General features: G+C 43.5%; 2 protein-coding genes across 5 annotated transcripts in view; one reads left to right on the forward strand and one right to left on the reverse strand.

Moving 5' to 3' along the window:
• The window catches only part of LOC308661727 (zinc finger protein 24-like), a 765,670-nt gene that overhangs the window by 704,870 nt on the left and 47,172 nt on the right, over positions 1–13,628 (reverse strand). The window lies entirely within an intron of this gene.
• LOC308662635 (zinc finger protein 202-like) lies at positions 221–12,075 on the forward strand. Of its 4 annotated transcripts, none has more exons than XM_081318695.1 (6): positions 221–299; positions 2,063–2,625; positions 4,403–4,529; positions 4,653–4,735; positions 7,264–7,393; positions 9,569–12,075. In XM_081318695.1, exons 2-6 carry the CDS (start codon positions 2,215–2,217, stop codon positions 11,233–11,235), a joined length of 2,418 nt encoding a protein of 805 aa, XP_081174821.1. In that variant the 5' UTR covers positions 221–299; positions 2,063–2,214; the 3' UTR covers positions 11,236–12,075. The 4 variants fall into 4 exon arrangements, with proteins under 4 accessions (XP_081174821.1, XP_081174822.1, XP_081174823.1 ...); XM_081318696.1 differs by having other exon boundaries at positions 249–393; XM_081318697.1 differs by lacking the exon at positions 9,569–12,075 and adding an exon at positions 7,847–8,011 and having other exon boundaries at positions 255–410.

The following is a 13,628-nucleotide window of genomic DNA, read 5'->3' on the forward strand; positions in this document are numbered from 1 at the left end:
CCTCCCGCCTCGTTCTTAAGCGCCGCCTGCACTCTGCAGAGAGCCCACTAGGCGGCTCCCTCTGCACCATTATAAGGGCTGGCAGCCTCCCAGCTTCAACGAGCAACTGAGCATGCGTCTGCCCGTCTTGCCCGGGAAAAGGGAAGATCCTCTTTTTCCTATGTATGGGTTTTCGGAGAAACGGAAGGGAAGGAGTGATGTCACCGAAAGCCCGGCCTCCCTGCATTCCCTCGCCTGGACATTTTGCACGGAAGCTTCCGCCGCCTTGCAAAAGAGAGCCATCCAGACGTGACTCAGCAGTGAGCTTCTTCCCGTGCAAAAAGGGGTCTCGCGCTGGAGGCGTGCGTGTGGAGACCTGCAAAGTCTTCCTCCAGGGTCGGAGTCCTGGAAAGGGTGGGGGAAGCCCTAAGGTCCCATTTTTCCATTGTCGCCCCATTGCATGCAGGGCAAGGCCAGTGGGGGTGGGGGGATGGAGGAGGGTGAGAATCAAAGGTCCAGACTAGCCATGTTGCAGCCTCACTCCCCCGCAGGAATAAATTCAGGATCCCCACGAAGCAGAAGGGGATCTGGGAGCTATTTCCCCTCTTATGTCCCGGGGATGGGGACTGGAGGAGGAAGAGACAGAAGGAGAGAGAGAGAGGGACTGAAAGAGAGGGGAGGAGAGAGGGAGAGGGAGAGAAGGAAAGGGATGGAAGGAGAGAGAGCAGGAAGGAGAGAAAGAGGAAGAGAGGGAGGGTGAGAAAAAAGAGAGGTGTGGACATTGCAAATTTTCCAGCTAGAAAGTGAGGAAGCTTTGTAGGGAAGCAGCTGGGGATCGACCTGGGATTGCATTGTGTGAATTCATCCCTGGTGGTTTGTCATCATGTGTTTTGGCTTTAATTGCATGTTTTTGCCTGCATGTTGCCTGTGTGTGTATGTGTGTGAGAGAGAGAGAGAATGTCTGTGTGTTCACCTAAGAAGGAAAGCTTGCAATTGTGCTGGATCCAAACAGGAAGACTTCCTTAAATCAGCCTTTCCCAACCTCAGCGACTCAAAAATGTGTGGACCGCAACTCCCAGAATTCCTCAGTCAACTTAGCTGCTTGGGGAATTCTGGGAGCTGAAGTCCACACATTGTCAAGTTGTCAAGGATAGAGGCACCATCCTCAATCCTCTTGTAGTGTTCCAGGTGTTTGATAAAGGTTGATCCGGAAGATCTTGCATTCTGCTCTCTTCCCCGATCATCAGACGTAACTGTGTAATGTGATCGGCACTTTTTTCTCAAATAAGTATAAGAACTGTCTCCTCTTGGTTCTTAATTTTCCTTTGGTAGTGCTAGCTATCCATAATGCTAAAATTTCTTTTTCATCTTAGATGGATGATCTGGAAATCTCTTTTGCTTTTTTATTATTATCAAAGTAGAGCTGGAAGGGACCTTTGAGGTCTTCTAGTCCAACCCCCTGCTCAAGCAGAAGAGCCTATACCATTTCAGACAAGTGGTTGTCCAGTCTTTTCTTAAAAGCCTCCAGTGATGAAGCTCTCACAACTTCTGGTGGCAAGCTGTTCCACTGGTTAATTGTCCTCAATGTTAGGAATGTAGAGATTCTCAGTCAACCAGGTCATAGTTATCCCAAAGGTGCTTTTTCACGAGACAAGTGGACTTTCTTGTTTTTCTTTGAAGTGATGAGAAGCAAAACAAGAAAGTCCAGTTGCCTCTTGAAAAAGCACCTTTGGGATCGCTATTAGGAAGTTTCTCCGTAATTCCAGGTTGCTCCTCTCCTTGATAAGTTTCCATCGATTGTTTCTTGTATTGCCTTCTGGTGCTTTGGAAAATAAGTTGACCCCCTCTTTTTTGTGGCAGCCCCTCAAATACTGGAATATTGATATGATGCCCACCCACCCTCCAGTCCTTCTTTTCTCTAGACTGGCCATACCCAATTCCTTATTAGTATCGTTATAATTATTATTACTCTGTTGTTTTGCATATACGCTGAGAGCTTCTGCACTGGAAACAAATTCCTTGTGTGTCTAATCACATTTGGCCGAATAAAGTATTCTATTCTACTCCATTTCTCCTCATATAGGTACAAAAATAACTTGTGAGCAAAGAGGGGATGAAGAAGCTGTTGAGGCTTCTCCGGGGCTTCTGCACAACGTAGTTCCTGAGAAGAAAAGACCCTTGGAGAGCTGCAAGGTTTCTTGGCTACATTTGAAGTTGTGCTAGAGGACAGAGAAAATGGAAGAATATCTAGTATGCGACAGAGATGGAAAAGGCCCTCCAGAGGCTCATTCTGGGACCTGTAGGGATATCTGGGCAGAAACTGGGCAGAAGGTCCTAGAGGAGAAGACAATCAGTCCAGAGGTCCAACGCAGGCTCTTTAGGAGTGTCCAGTACCAAGAGTCTAAGGGGCCCCGAGAAATTTGCAACCACCTTCACCACTTTTGCCGTCAGTGGCTACAGCCAGAAAGACACACTAAGGCTCAGATGTTGGATCTGATGATCCTGGAGCAGCTCCTGGCCGTCCTTCCCCCCAAAATGGAGAGTTGGATCCGAGAGTGTGGAGCAGAGACCAGCTCTCAGGCGGTGGCCCTGGCCGAAGGTTTCCTCCTGAGCCAGGTGGAAGAGCGGAAGAAGATAGAGATACAGGTGAGGTAGACCTTCATTTTGAGACTTGAAAGGGGCGTTAATGTTACAAACAGTGTTTGAGTCCTTAAATATCTCCTCAACATAATATGAAGAGATGCTTAACACTGGTTCTTCTGCCACTTGCCACACAGAATGGTTGGGGGTCAGGTGGCATACAAGTTTTAATAAATTATTACTGTTGGTCGCATAGTCAGACGTTTAGACTGGATTTGCTTTGCCGAAGGTTTCCTCCTGAGCCAGGTGGAAGAGCGGAAGAAGATAGAGGTACAGGTGAGGTAGACCTTCATTTTGAGACTTGAAAGGGGCGTTAAATGTTACAAACAGTGTTTGAGTCTTTAAATATCTCAACATAATATGAAGAGATGCTTAACAGGGGTTCTGCTGCTGCTTGCTCCTTGCTTTCTACCTGTTACTTACCTTCCAGAGGTCATTCTTGGACCATTTTCCTTTCTATTCCTACTGTGGACCAAGAATGTAGCAAAGTTGTGAGAAGAGAACAACGTTCACTCCTCTGGGATGATATATTAATTTTGCAATAGTGATGAAATATCTGTAGCTCGGGTGCAGGATGAGGGCGAAGGCTTGTTCTGCAAGCTTGTGGGTCAGTTTCCGAATGTTTCGTTACCAGGCTAGGTAACATCTTCAGCGGAGTTTCAGGGATGTCATTGTTGGTGTTCTTCTGTTTGCAAGGGCTCCGGGTGTGGATGTGTCAAGTGAGGGTCTTGTGATGGGTCATATGATGACTCAGGGCCCCAAATGGAGGCAAAGCAGTCGACTGGCAAGGGAAACAGTCTTTTAATCACTGCCCAAGTTCCCCAAAAGCTCCCACATATGCTGGAAATAGTTCCACCAATGCACACACTGGCAAGACAGATAACACAAAAACAAAACAAAAATGTAAAGAGTCCTTTTAACTCTCAGCTTGCCTGCAGTCTGCAAGGAGAGACTCAGAAATATTGTCTGTGGTTGTGAAGCAGGAAACCAACCGGTCCGGAATTCAAGGTGTCCAGGTTAGACAAGAGCACAATTCACTATCTCAAGATAACACGTTTGTTCCCGGCAAATGCCCCGCCCCACAGCATCTCCTTATATCTTAGTTCCCAGGTGTGCCTTGTGAAGTGGGACGGGACGCTCTTCTCCCGAGCAATTGAGCCTGCCTCCATTGTTCTCTCCTCCTCTCTGCTCTCCTTGCTCTAGGATCAGGTGGCGGGGGCCCTTGCTCCTCACTGGCACTATGCCTTCCCTGTTCCACACCTGAAGGCCCCTGGCCTGCCTCACCTGCTCTTCCTTACAGTCCTCCAAAGCCACAGACAACCCCTCTTGGGTCTCAACAAAGCACTCCCATGTCTTCCTCGGAGTCAGGTCTGAGTCATCAGTGAGACAATTGAGACGGGTCTTGTAATGGGGAGGTTACTTTAGGTTAGGGTCACTGTGAGGAGAACTGGTGGGAGTGTGAGGTGGTCTTACATGGCTTGGTTGAGGGTTGGTGGTGTCTCTGGTTGGCTATGTGGTTGATTTGGATCCCGAGGAGTTCGTAGGCTGATTGTAGGTTGACGTGTCTATTGATAGAATTGCTTGTAGAGTGCCAGGCTTCGATGAATTCAAGAGTGTGGTGGGTGGTAGTGTGGCCGGCGATTTTAGTGTTGCTTCAGTCGAACTGGTGTTGTTTCTTGTCAATGTGGGTCAAGATTAAGGATTTGGGATCATGGTGTTTGAGGATTCTGCTTTTTTAATTTGATATAGTAATTCTCCATTCAACCTGCCACTTCCCTTCCAGGGTTCATTCTTGAACATGGTCCCTGATCATTCCAAGAGAATGCAAGATCCATCAAATTGCTCTCTGAAGCACTTTTCTAGGATGTTCGCCAAGGAAGTTCAACATCAACATCAGGACCCTTCCCTGGGTAAGAATGTATTCCTTCCAAGCAGTGTGAAATTCCACAGAAATTCCTCTCATTGTCTGAATCTCCTCATCCATAACTTCACTTTAAAAAACTCTTCTTCCACCACTTTTATCTTCTTTGCAGAAGATGGAATAGTTCCACTGATATTTCTAGGATCACCTCCGTGTCCTGGTGGAGCTGGAAAAGTAACTGAATCAACTGTTGAGGTAGGAGGAGAAGCTTCAGGGAAGCTACAGAGAGCCATTTTGAGGCCTCCTGATTTGTTGTGGGGTTGACGTATGATATTGTTGCTTCTACACAACATGGAAAGAAGAAATGTGAATTCAGCCCTTGACCAGTTACCCTCAGCTTAGCTTATCTCCCTTCTGGTCAAGGTTCAATTGCCCTATTTTCTCTTGGGAAGCATGTTATGTACCTACTGACAGCATTCCACCAAACTCCTAGATCCCTAAATCATCCCTATGTCATGGTTCCGACAGATGAAACTCTTCGAAAGAACTTTGAGGCATTGTTTACCTTAAAGAAACTTTTATTCAAGTAGCATAATATTGGCACTTACATAATCAAAGCCAAAAACTGAATCCCCTCCCCTGGGCACATAGTATCAAAGCACAATTCCCTCCTCCAATTTGCAGTCAAATCACATCCTCCAATTAGCTTGAAGTGTGGGCTTCCTCTCCAGCTCTCCAGCCCGCCCATTCTTTATCAGCTCTGGGCTCAGTAACCTTGATTCTCACACTAAGTTTAGTGTTGTTATGTCTAGCTGGACTCTCATTCACATCCCCCCCTCCCAGCATCATCTAACTCTAAAAGCAAAAGCTGTCGTCAATGAAAAAACATCCAATGTTAGCAGCATTGACACCCTACAGTATATGCTGCCTGCAGAATTCTCAGAGTTAAAGTCCACATGACTATAGCTCTGCTCTAGATGCTACCTGGGCAGTTTCACGTAACTGTTGAGTGGGGAGAGAGTTAACCCCAGGTAACATAACACAGCCTGCATGTGATGCATGTATTGAAAAGGTTTGATTTTTTTTTCTCCCTTACCCCGCAAATGCCCGTTACCCTGTTCTACTGTAATGCACATCTTTGCTTTTGATTTTGAAATTCTTCATTTAATGTCTTTGGTCTTTGCTCATTAATGTTTTTATTTTGTTTTAATTTGGTTCTGGAAATTTTCACCATAGATTCCTTGTTCTGTTCCCCCACCCAGTATTTCAATCATTTCTGCACAGTTTATTTTATTTGCTGCTAGTTTTGGGGGCATTACTTAAAATTTATCAGTTAATATTATATATTGTAAAAAAGCAGTGTGTTGGCCTAGTGGTGAAGATGCTCACCTCCCACTCAGAAGGTTAAGAGTTCAATCCTAGGCAGCAGCAGTTGTTTCTCTCTTAGGGGACAAAGAAAAATATCTGCTGTGAACTCCACGTAGGCATCAGGAAGGGGATCTGGCTAGCCCTAATAAGCAGGCATATACATAGAATGAAGGCTATTGCTAAGCACATTTGATTTGTGCTTAGATTGTAAGCCGCCCTGAGTCTTCGGAGAAGGGCGGGATATAAATGGGATTTTTTTTTTAAAAAATGCTCAGCTCCATCCAGTCACCCCCCACTCTACTCCAAATTAAAAGTCTAGAGGGTCCTAAGAAATATATATATATATTAAAATATTTACTATATAATATGTACTATATTGTTTATGACCATAATGAAAATTGATTTGATTTTTGATCTGATACATAAAGGAGTGCCCTGAAGATATATTTTCTTTCTCAAGTCTAATCAGGGTAAAGACTTCAGAATAACTATATGAGCATCAAATTCCTTTCTTTTATATCTAATTGATTTGAGCATTTATTGTATCTCTGCCTAAAATGTCGCACAGAAATCTTGCAACACATCCTTCAACAACTCTGAATTGTTGTAAACCAGGGGTGTCAAACTGCCAGCCCGCAGGCCGGAGCGTCACGGAGAAACCGCGCCCATCCCATTGTCGGCAATGGGAAAAGGTTCCGATACGTCGCGCGATGTCACGTGACGTCACGAGTTTGACATGCCTGTTGTAAACCATCCAGAGTCTTGCATTTGAGATGGCTGTCTGCATAAATCAAAATAATAAACAGGAAAAGGGGAGCCACTGAGAAGTGGTTTTTCTGGATTTGGAAGGGATCCAGAATAATGTAATTATTTTTTTCCACTGAACATCACTGAAAGGTCACTGAAATTAGTTTTGTGTTGGGATAAATTAAAAGCAGAAAAGAGAAAAAAGAAAGTAAAAAATTGCAAAAAGAAATAAGTTTCCGATTTCCTTTACCACAGATTTAAGCACAATTACAAAGTTGTCTCTTACTCTAATGAGATAACTGATAAGAGTTCATCCTTTTCTAATATCCAGGTTTTTTTTCTACTCATCAAAACCACAAATCATAAGTGCATTTTTCTCCATTTCATACAAAAAATAAGCAAGTTTCCAGCCAGCCGTAAACATAGGGGTTCTTTTTATTCTAACCAAGCAAGTTAATTTAGGCATCTTCACAAGTCCCATCGTCTTCACCACAAATGTTTCATCAGAAAAAGCCTGCGATCCATGCCATATTTACATATAATATTTTGCATCCTTCAGAAACACCCATGTGCAGATGTCTGCTTTAAAAATTGGTCGACAAAGGGAGAGAACTGGCAAGTAATTCCTTGAGCCGTTGGTTAACATGTCCCTGTTTTTCCTTGTTCAGGAGAGTTTTGTGTCCTTCGAGGAAGTGGCGGTGTATTTTTCTGAGGAGGAATGGTCTCAGCTGGACACCCACCAAAAAGACCTCCACAGAGAAGTCATGCAGGAGAATTCCCAGAATATGGCCTCTCTGGGTAAGGACCTCTGCTGGGCCCTTAGAGGAGACATTTTTTTGATGGCATGAAATCGGCTATTTCTGGTTAAAAGGCACCCCTACTAGAGAATCTAGAACAGACATGTCAAACACAAGGCCCAGGGGCCGGATCCGGCCTGCAAAGTGGTTTCATGTGGCCCGCGAAGCCATCCTGGAAACAGTGAGGGAACGGCCCCCACTGCCGTGGCCCTGGCCCAGAGACCCTCCTTCTGCCAGAGACCCTCATATCTGTCCCACTCCTACCCAGGCCCCCATAGGCACCCTTCATGCGAACGATGTAGAGCTGGCCATGCCCACCCAGTAGGCCATACGCACTCTAGCCACGCCAGCCAGTAGACCACACCCACCCTGGCCATACCCACCCGGCCCCTTGAGGGCAACCGCAATGCTGATGCGGCCCTCAATGAAATAGAGTTTGACACCCCTGATCTAGAAAGTGCGCAGAGAAAAGCAACAAAGATGGTTGGGGACTGGAGGCTAAAACAACAACTAATGATGATGATGATGATGACGGCGACGACGTTGGAAGGGACTTTGAAGGTCATCTAGTCCAACCCCCTGCTCAGGCCGAAAACCCTATACCATTTCAGACAATTGGCTGTCCAGTCTCATCTTAAAAACTTCCAGTGTTGGAGCATTCACAGCTTCTGGAGGCAGGTTGTTCCACTGATTAATTGTTCTGTCAGTAAATGTCTCCTTAGTTCTAGGTTGCTTCTCTCTTTAGTTACTTATATTCGTTGCTTCTTGTCCTGCCTTCAGGTGCTTTGGAGAATAGTTTGACTCCCTCTTCTTTGTGGAACCTGATAGTTGTGATTTTTCCTTCTTTCCAAAACCTTTGTAGATCTACCATCCCCCCGGCATTGGTTCATATTTTTTTGAACCTGTTTTTGTCAACCTTCTGGCTAGCAAATCCAATATCAAGAAAACTTTACAGCTTGAGTTGCCATAAAAGATAAACTTTATTGAATACACATCCCAGTACTGAAGAAGCAAAATCAACTCTGGTTTTCCCATGTGAAAATCTGATTAGTTAACCATAGCTTTCCATAACCCCCACTGACCAAGTGTTCACATTGGCCAATCACACTTCTTTGGTTTGTTTTGGGAACAGTCTACTTCTCCGTCAGACACCTGCATTTGTGACCTTGGCTCTCATGGTCCATAGACGGCTTCTTAAAACTCCCCATTTCTTTCCCAGGCTTTCCCTCCCCCTTGTTTCTATGGCAAGTTGAGTAGAGACAGAGGTTAGCAAGCATCTTAGAAATTCAACCTTGACAGTTTTAATTGATCCCAATTGTTCTAATATTTTTATATGTATTTTTTTTCTCTGCAACTGTGTCTGTGGTAAGAGGAGATTCAAAACCAGGTGAAAGATAGGCGAACAGAAGCAAAAGATGGGTCACACTTACTTAGCCTGACTATCTGCTCTCTGGATACCCCATGGTTCTTCTATGTTCTATATGAACTCTGCTGAGAATTCATAGCAATAATAAAAAGGAAGGAGAATTAATTAATGAAGTGGGGAAAATGTAACAACATTGATATGGTTTTGGTTTAAAATCAGTGGAACTGTGGAGTTTTGGGTGCTTTCCGAGTTTGTCGATTTGGTTGCAGATGTTTCATTACCCCACTAAATAGCAAGATCAGAGCTAGTTACCTGGTTGGGTAATAAACATATGCAACAAACTACTAACCTCAGAGAGTACCAAGGACACCACAGTTCAGCCTTGTGGTGCATAGATTCCTTCTATTAAAATCAATGGATCCTTTGAAGAATTATATTTCTTACAAAAAAAGGAACTGTGCATTTCCACATTAAAAATTTTCACTTATAAACTTGATGATAATCTAGATCAAAATTCAGAGTTCAATAAACTTTAGACCAGGTGTGTCAAACTGCCGGCCTGCAGGCCAGACGCATTATCTGGAAGCCGTGCCCACCCCATTGCCAGCAATGGCAAAACTGTCCCAATGCGTTGTGTGACATCGCAAGTTTGACATGTCTGCTTTAGACTATCTTTTATATTGATCAACATAACAGACTTTCAAAACGCTGCTTCTGTCAACCTTCCATCCAGATGTTTAGAATCGCTTGTTATTCCTTAGCCTTTATTTCTTTGTACCTCACCACAACTTACTCTTGTTTTCTTGCAAGGAACGTACGACCAGCAGAATGAGACTTGCGAGATAACACTCCAAACAGTTTGGCCCATGAAGGAAGCAGGAAAAATGGCAGTGCAGAAGGAAACAAAAAGTTGCCTAGGAAATGTATCAAAAAATGGAAACGAGGAAAGCTTAGTTTCCCAGCCTGTTTGGAGTAGAAATGATTTTGCTGCTCAGGAAAATCAAACTGGAAAAAAACCCAAAGAGTGTTTGGAGAACATAGTGAAAAAAATCAAGGCGAAATCAGATATAAAGAACCATTACCAAACTCATTCTACAGACCAATATGGATACAAGGAGGATTACAATGGGACCTTTATTCTTCCCTTACCTGAAAAGGGCGGTTTGGGAGATAAACCCTATAAGTGCACACAATGTGGGAAGAATTTCAAATGGAGTTGTCTGCTTATTTCCCACAAAAGGAACCACACAGGTGAGAAACCATACAAATGCACAGAGTGTGGGAAAAGCTTCAACAAGAACTGTTTCCTTATATACCATAAAAGGATCCATACAGGAGAGAAACCCTATAAATGCATGGAGTGTGAAAAGACCTTCAGTCGGAGGAGCACCCTTACTCTTCATAAAAAGATCCATACAGGAGAGAAACCCTATAAATGTACGGAATGTGGACAGATGTTTAGAAAGAGGAGCCACCTTATTTCCCATAAAAGAATCCATACCGGGGAAAAACCGTATAAATGCATGGAGTGTGGAGAAAGCTTCCAGGAAATTAGGTCTCTTACTTCTCATAAGAGGATCCACACCGGAGAGAAGCCCTATAAATGCACAGGGCATGACAAAAGCTTCAGTCAAAGCAGTCAATTGATCTCCCATAAAAGGATTTACTCGGGGGAGAAATCGTATATATGTACAGAGTGTGGAAAGAGCTTCAGTAAGAGGGCTCATCTTGTTTCCCATAAAACAACTCACACAGGGGAGAAACCATACAAGTGCATGGAGTGTGGGAAAGGGTTCAGCCAGAAGAGTTACCTTACATCCCATAAAAGGATCCATACAGGAGAGAAACCCTATAAATGCACAGAGTGTGAGAAGACCTTCAGTTGGAACTGTAGCCTTATTTCTCATAAAAGAACGCACACGGGTGAGAAACCATACCAATGCACAGAGTGTGGGAAAAGCTTCAGCAAGCACAATTCCCTTGCGTGCCATAAAAGGATCCATACAGGAGAGAAACCCTATAAATGCACAGAGTGTGAAAAGACCTTTAGTCGGAGCAGCAACCTTATTTCCCACAAAAGGATCCACACCGGAGAGAAACCCTACAAATGCACGGAGTGCGGGAAAAGCTTTAGCGAAAACCGGTCCCTTAAAATTCACATGAGGATCCATTCAGGAGAGAGGCCTTATAAACGCACAGAGTGTGGAAAGACTTTTAGTCAAAGCTCTACACTCATTTCTGTCCCACAGACGACAGAAAGCTACCCATGTCTTGAATACGGAACGAGTTTCTGGTGGAATAGTCATCTTACCTTTGATAAAAAAATCCACCCAGGGGAGAAACCGTATCAGGGTAGTGAATATGGGAAAATATTTGAACAAAGCAGCTCACTTATTTCCCACCAAAGTATCCACACTGGAGAAATGTTTGGAATGTGGGAAGAACTTCAGATGGAGAACTCAGCTTACTTCCCATAAAAAGGATCCATTCTGGCGTGCCATACAAATGCCTGCAGTGTGGAAAGAGCTGCAGTCAAGGAAGTCATCTCATTTCTCACAAAACAATCCACACGGGGAAAAGCTGAAAGACCTTCTGTGAAAACGGGACCCTTAGTATTCACAAAAGGATTCACGTGGGGGGAAAAACACTACAAATGCCTGGAATGTGGAAATACTTTCTGTGAAAATAGGTCCCTAACTTCCCATAAAAGGATCCACACGGTACGGAGTGTGGGAGGAGCCTCGCAAATAGTAATCTTAATTCACATTACAGGATCCACACACGAGAGAAACCATATAAGTGCATGAAGTATGGAAAGAGATTCCACCAGGAGAAGGATCCACTTGGGTACTAATACATAGAAATACTAGATTTATTTGCTTTACTTGGTCTTAAAACCTTGGGGGGGTTGTGCTTTAAATTTCTTGTGAGTTTGTCTTTTTGAAGCACAGGAGAATAAAGATTAAAGAGTTGAGTATTGTGGTATTACAAATAATCAAGCATGAGAAAAAGAGACATTTGGGGAGGAGTTTCTTCTGATCAAATAGACCATAAACTGGATATCAGCCACTGATTGTCAACATTTCTATAAAAGAATGAAGCATACATCAGTTTTACAGATGATAGGATAGGACAAGATTGGATAGGATAGGCTTTATTGTCACTTTTTTTGTGAACCACACATTAAAAAAATGAAGTGCTGATGCCTGTTATATAAATATACAACCATACTCATACGTGCATACACATATATTAGTAATAAGTCTTTATTGATTAGCCCTTGGGCCATATCAAGATGCAAAGTTCCAGCAACAAAATTGTGATTAAAATTTGATAACAGCAATTTAAAATGGAATTTGATAAAATACAATTTAAAGTGGAATTAGAATAAAATACCATTTAAAATGAAATGGGAATAAAATACAATCTAAAATGAAATTGTAATAGTGTACAATAATTTAAGATATAGATAAAATATGATAAAATTATATTTTGGAGTCACCCTTGCAATCTACCCCAATCAGTCCCACATATGCAGATCTCAACCAAACCATTTTGTTATGTACTGTTATGTACTGTTTGTACTGTTATGCGTTAAATGTTATTTTCAAGTTCTGGCCGGACATAAGGTAAGTTGTTTTGATATGGGGATCCCAATGGGTCATTCTTTTGGTATATAAACCAAGATACCTCTCTCACCCTCTTATACAGGTAACAGTCAAATAGGATGTGAGCCAGGTCTTCTACCTCTGCTGCTCTGCAAATGCAGAGACGCTCATTGTAGAGTATAGCATGAAATCTCCCATATCTGACCATTGTGTCAAGCTGTTTGAATCTCGTTCGCGTAAATAGGTGCTGGTTATCACCTATAAAGCCCTACATGGCCTGGGTCCGGGTTATTTGAGGGAACACCTGCTGCCGGCATCAAACGCCCTTCGCCCAGTGCGCTCCCACAGGGAGGGTCTGCTCAGGGTTCCGCCGGTGAGAGATTGCCGGCGGGTGACACCCAGGGATAGGGCCTTCTCAGTGGGAGCGCCTGCCCTCTGGAACCAGCTGCCAGTAGAGCTGAGGACTGCTCCCGACCTCCGATCATTCCGCCGGGGCCTGAAGACCTGGCTCTTTGAGCTCTCGGGCCCAGGCTGAGGGGAAAATTTTAACTGGGGTTTTAATGTACAGGGTGAATTTAATGCTTTTTAAATTGGTTTTAACTTTTGTATGTTTTGATTTTTAATTCCCTGTAAACCGCCCTGAGTCCTCAGGGAAAGGGCGGTATACAAATGCAAATGCAAATGCAAATATCTCCATAAGATGTTTTGGCAGTTGTAACTTCAAATAACTCTCTACTTGAAAAGTATATTTGTATTTATTCAGCCATTTCAAGTTACCCACCTTGCCAAGGATAGCTGTATCATTTTGTGCTTCTATATCCTTAATTATTTGGGCAACACTCTTTGGGTGGTTCTCCTGTTACACAAGAGACAGGAAGGCCACAGCTTCTTACAAAATTTGTTACTTTGGTGATCCAGGAGATTTGTGATTGTAGTTTTATTTGCTCTAGTAGGCATAACTTGGGGAGTCTATCAGTCTCCATTTCATTAACTTTGCACCAGTAGTTATAAGCTCTCATTTGGATAATGCATGAATTGTATGAATTCCCAATTCAGCTCTAACTGCTGCAGCACATGTTCTTGGATCTGCACCCAAAATACATCTCAAATGCTGGGACGGTGTTTGTTCTAGGACTGTGGTTGAGTAAATTTCTGCTCCACATAAGAGCATTGTGGTAACCTTAGCCTTATAAACCTTAATTAATGGGGCTAGGGGCCCTGGGTAACTATGGTTCTTTAGTTTGAGCAGTAAATTAAAACGG

This window comes from Vipera berus, assembly GCF_964194415.1.
Source record: "Vipera berus genome assembly, chromosome: 2".
Lineage (NCBI taxonomy): Eukaryota > Metazoa > Chordata > Lepidosauria > Squamata > Viperidae > Vipera > Vipera berus.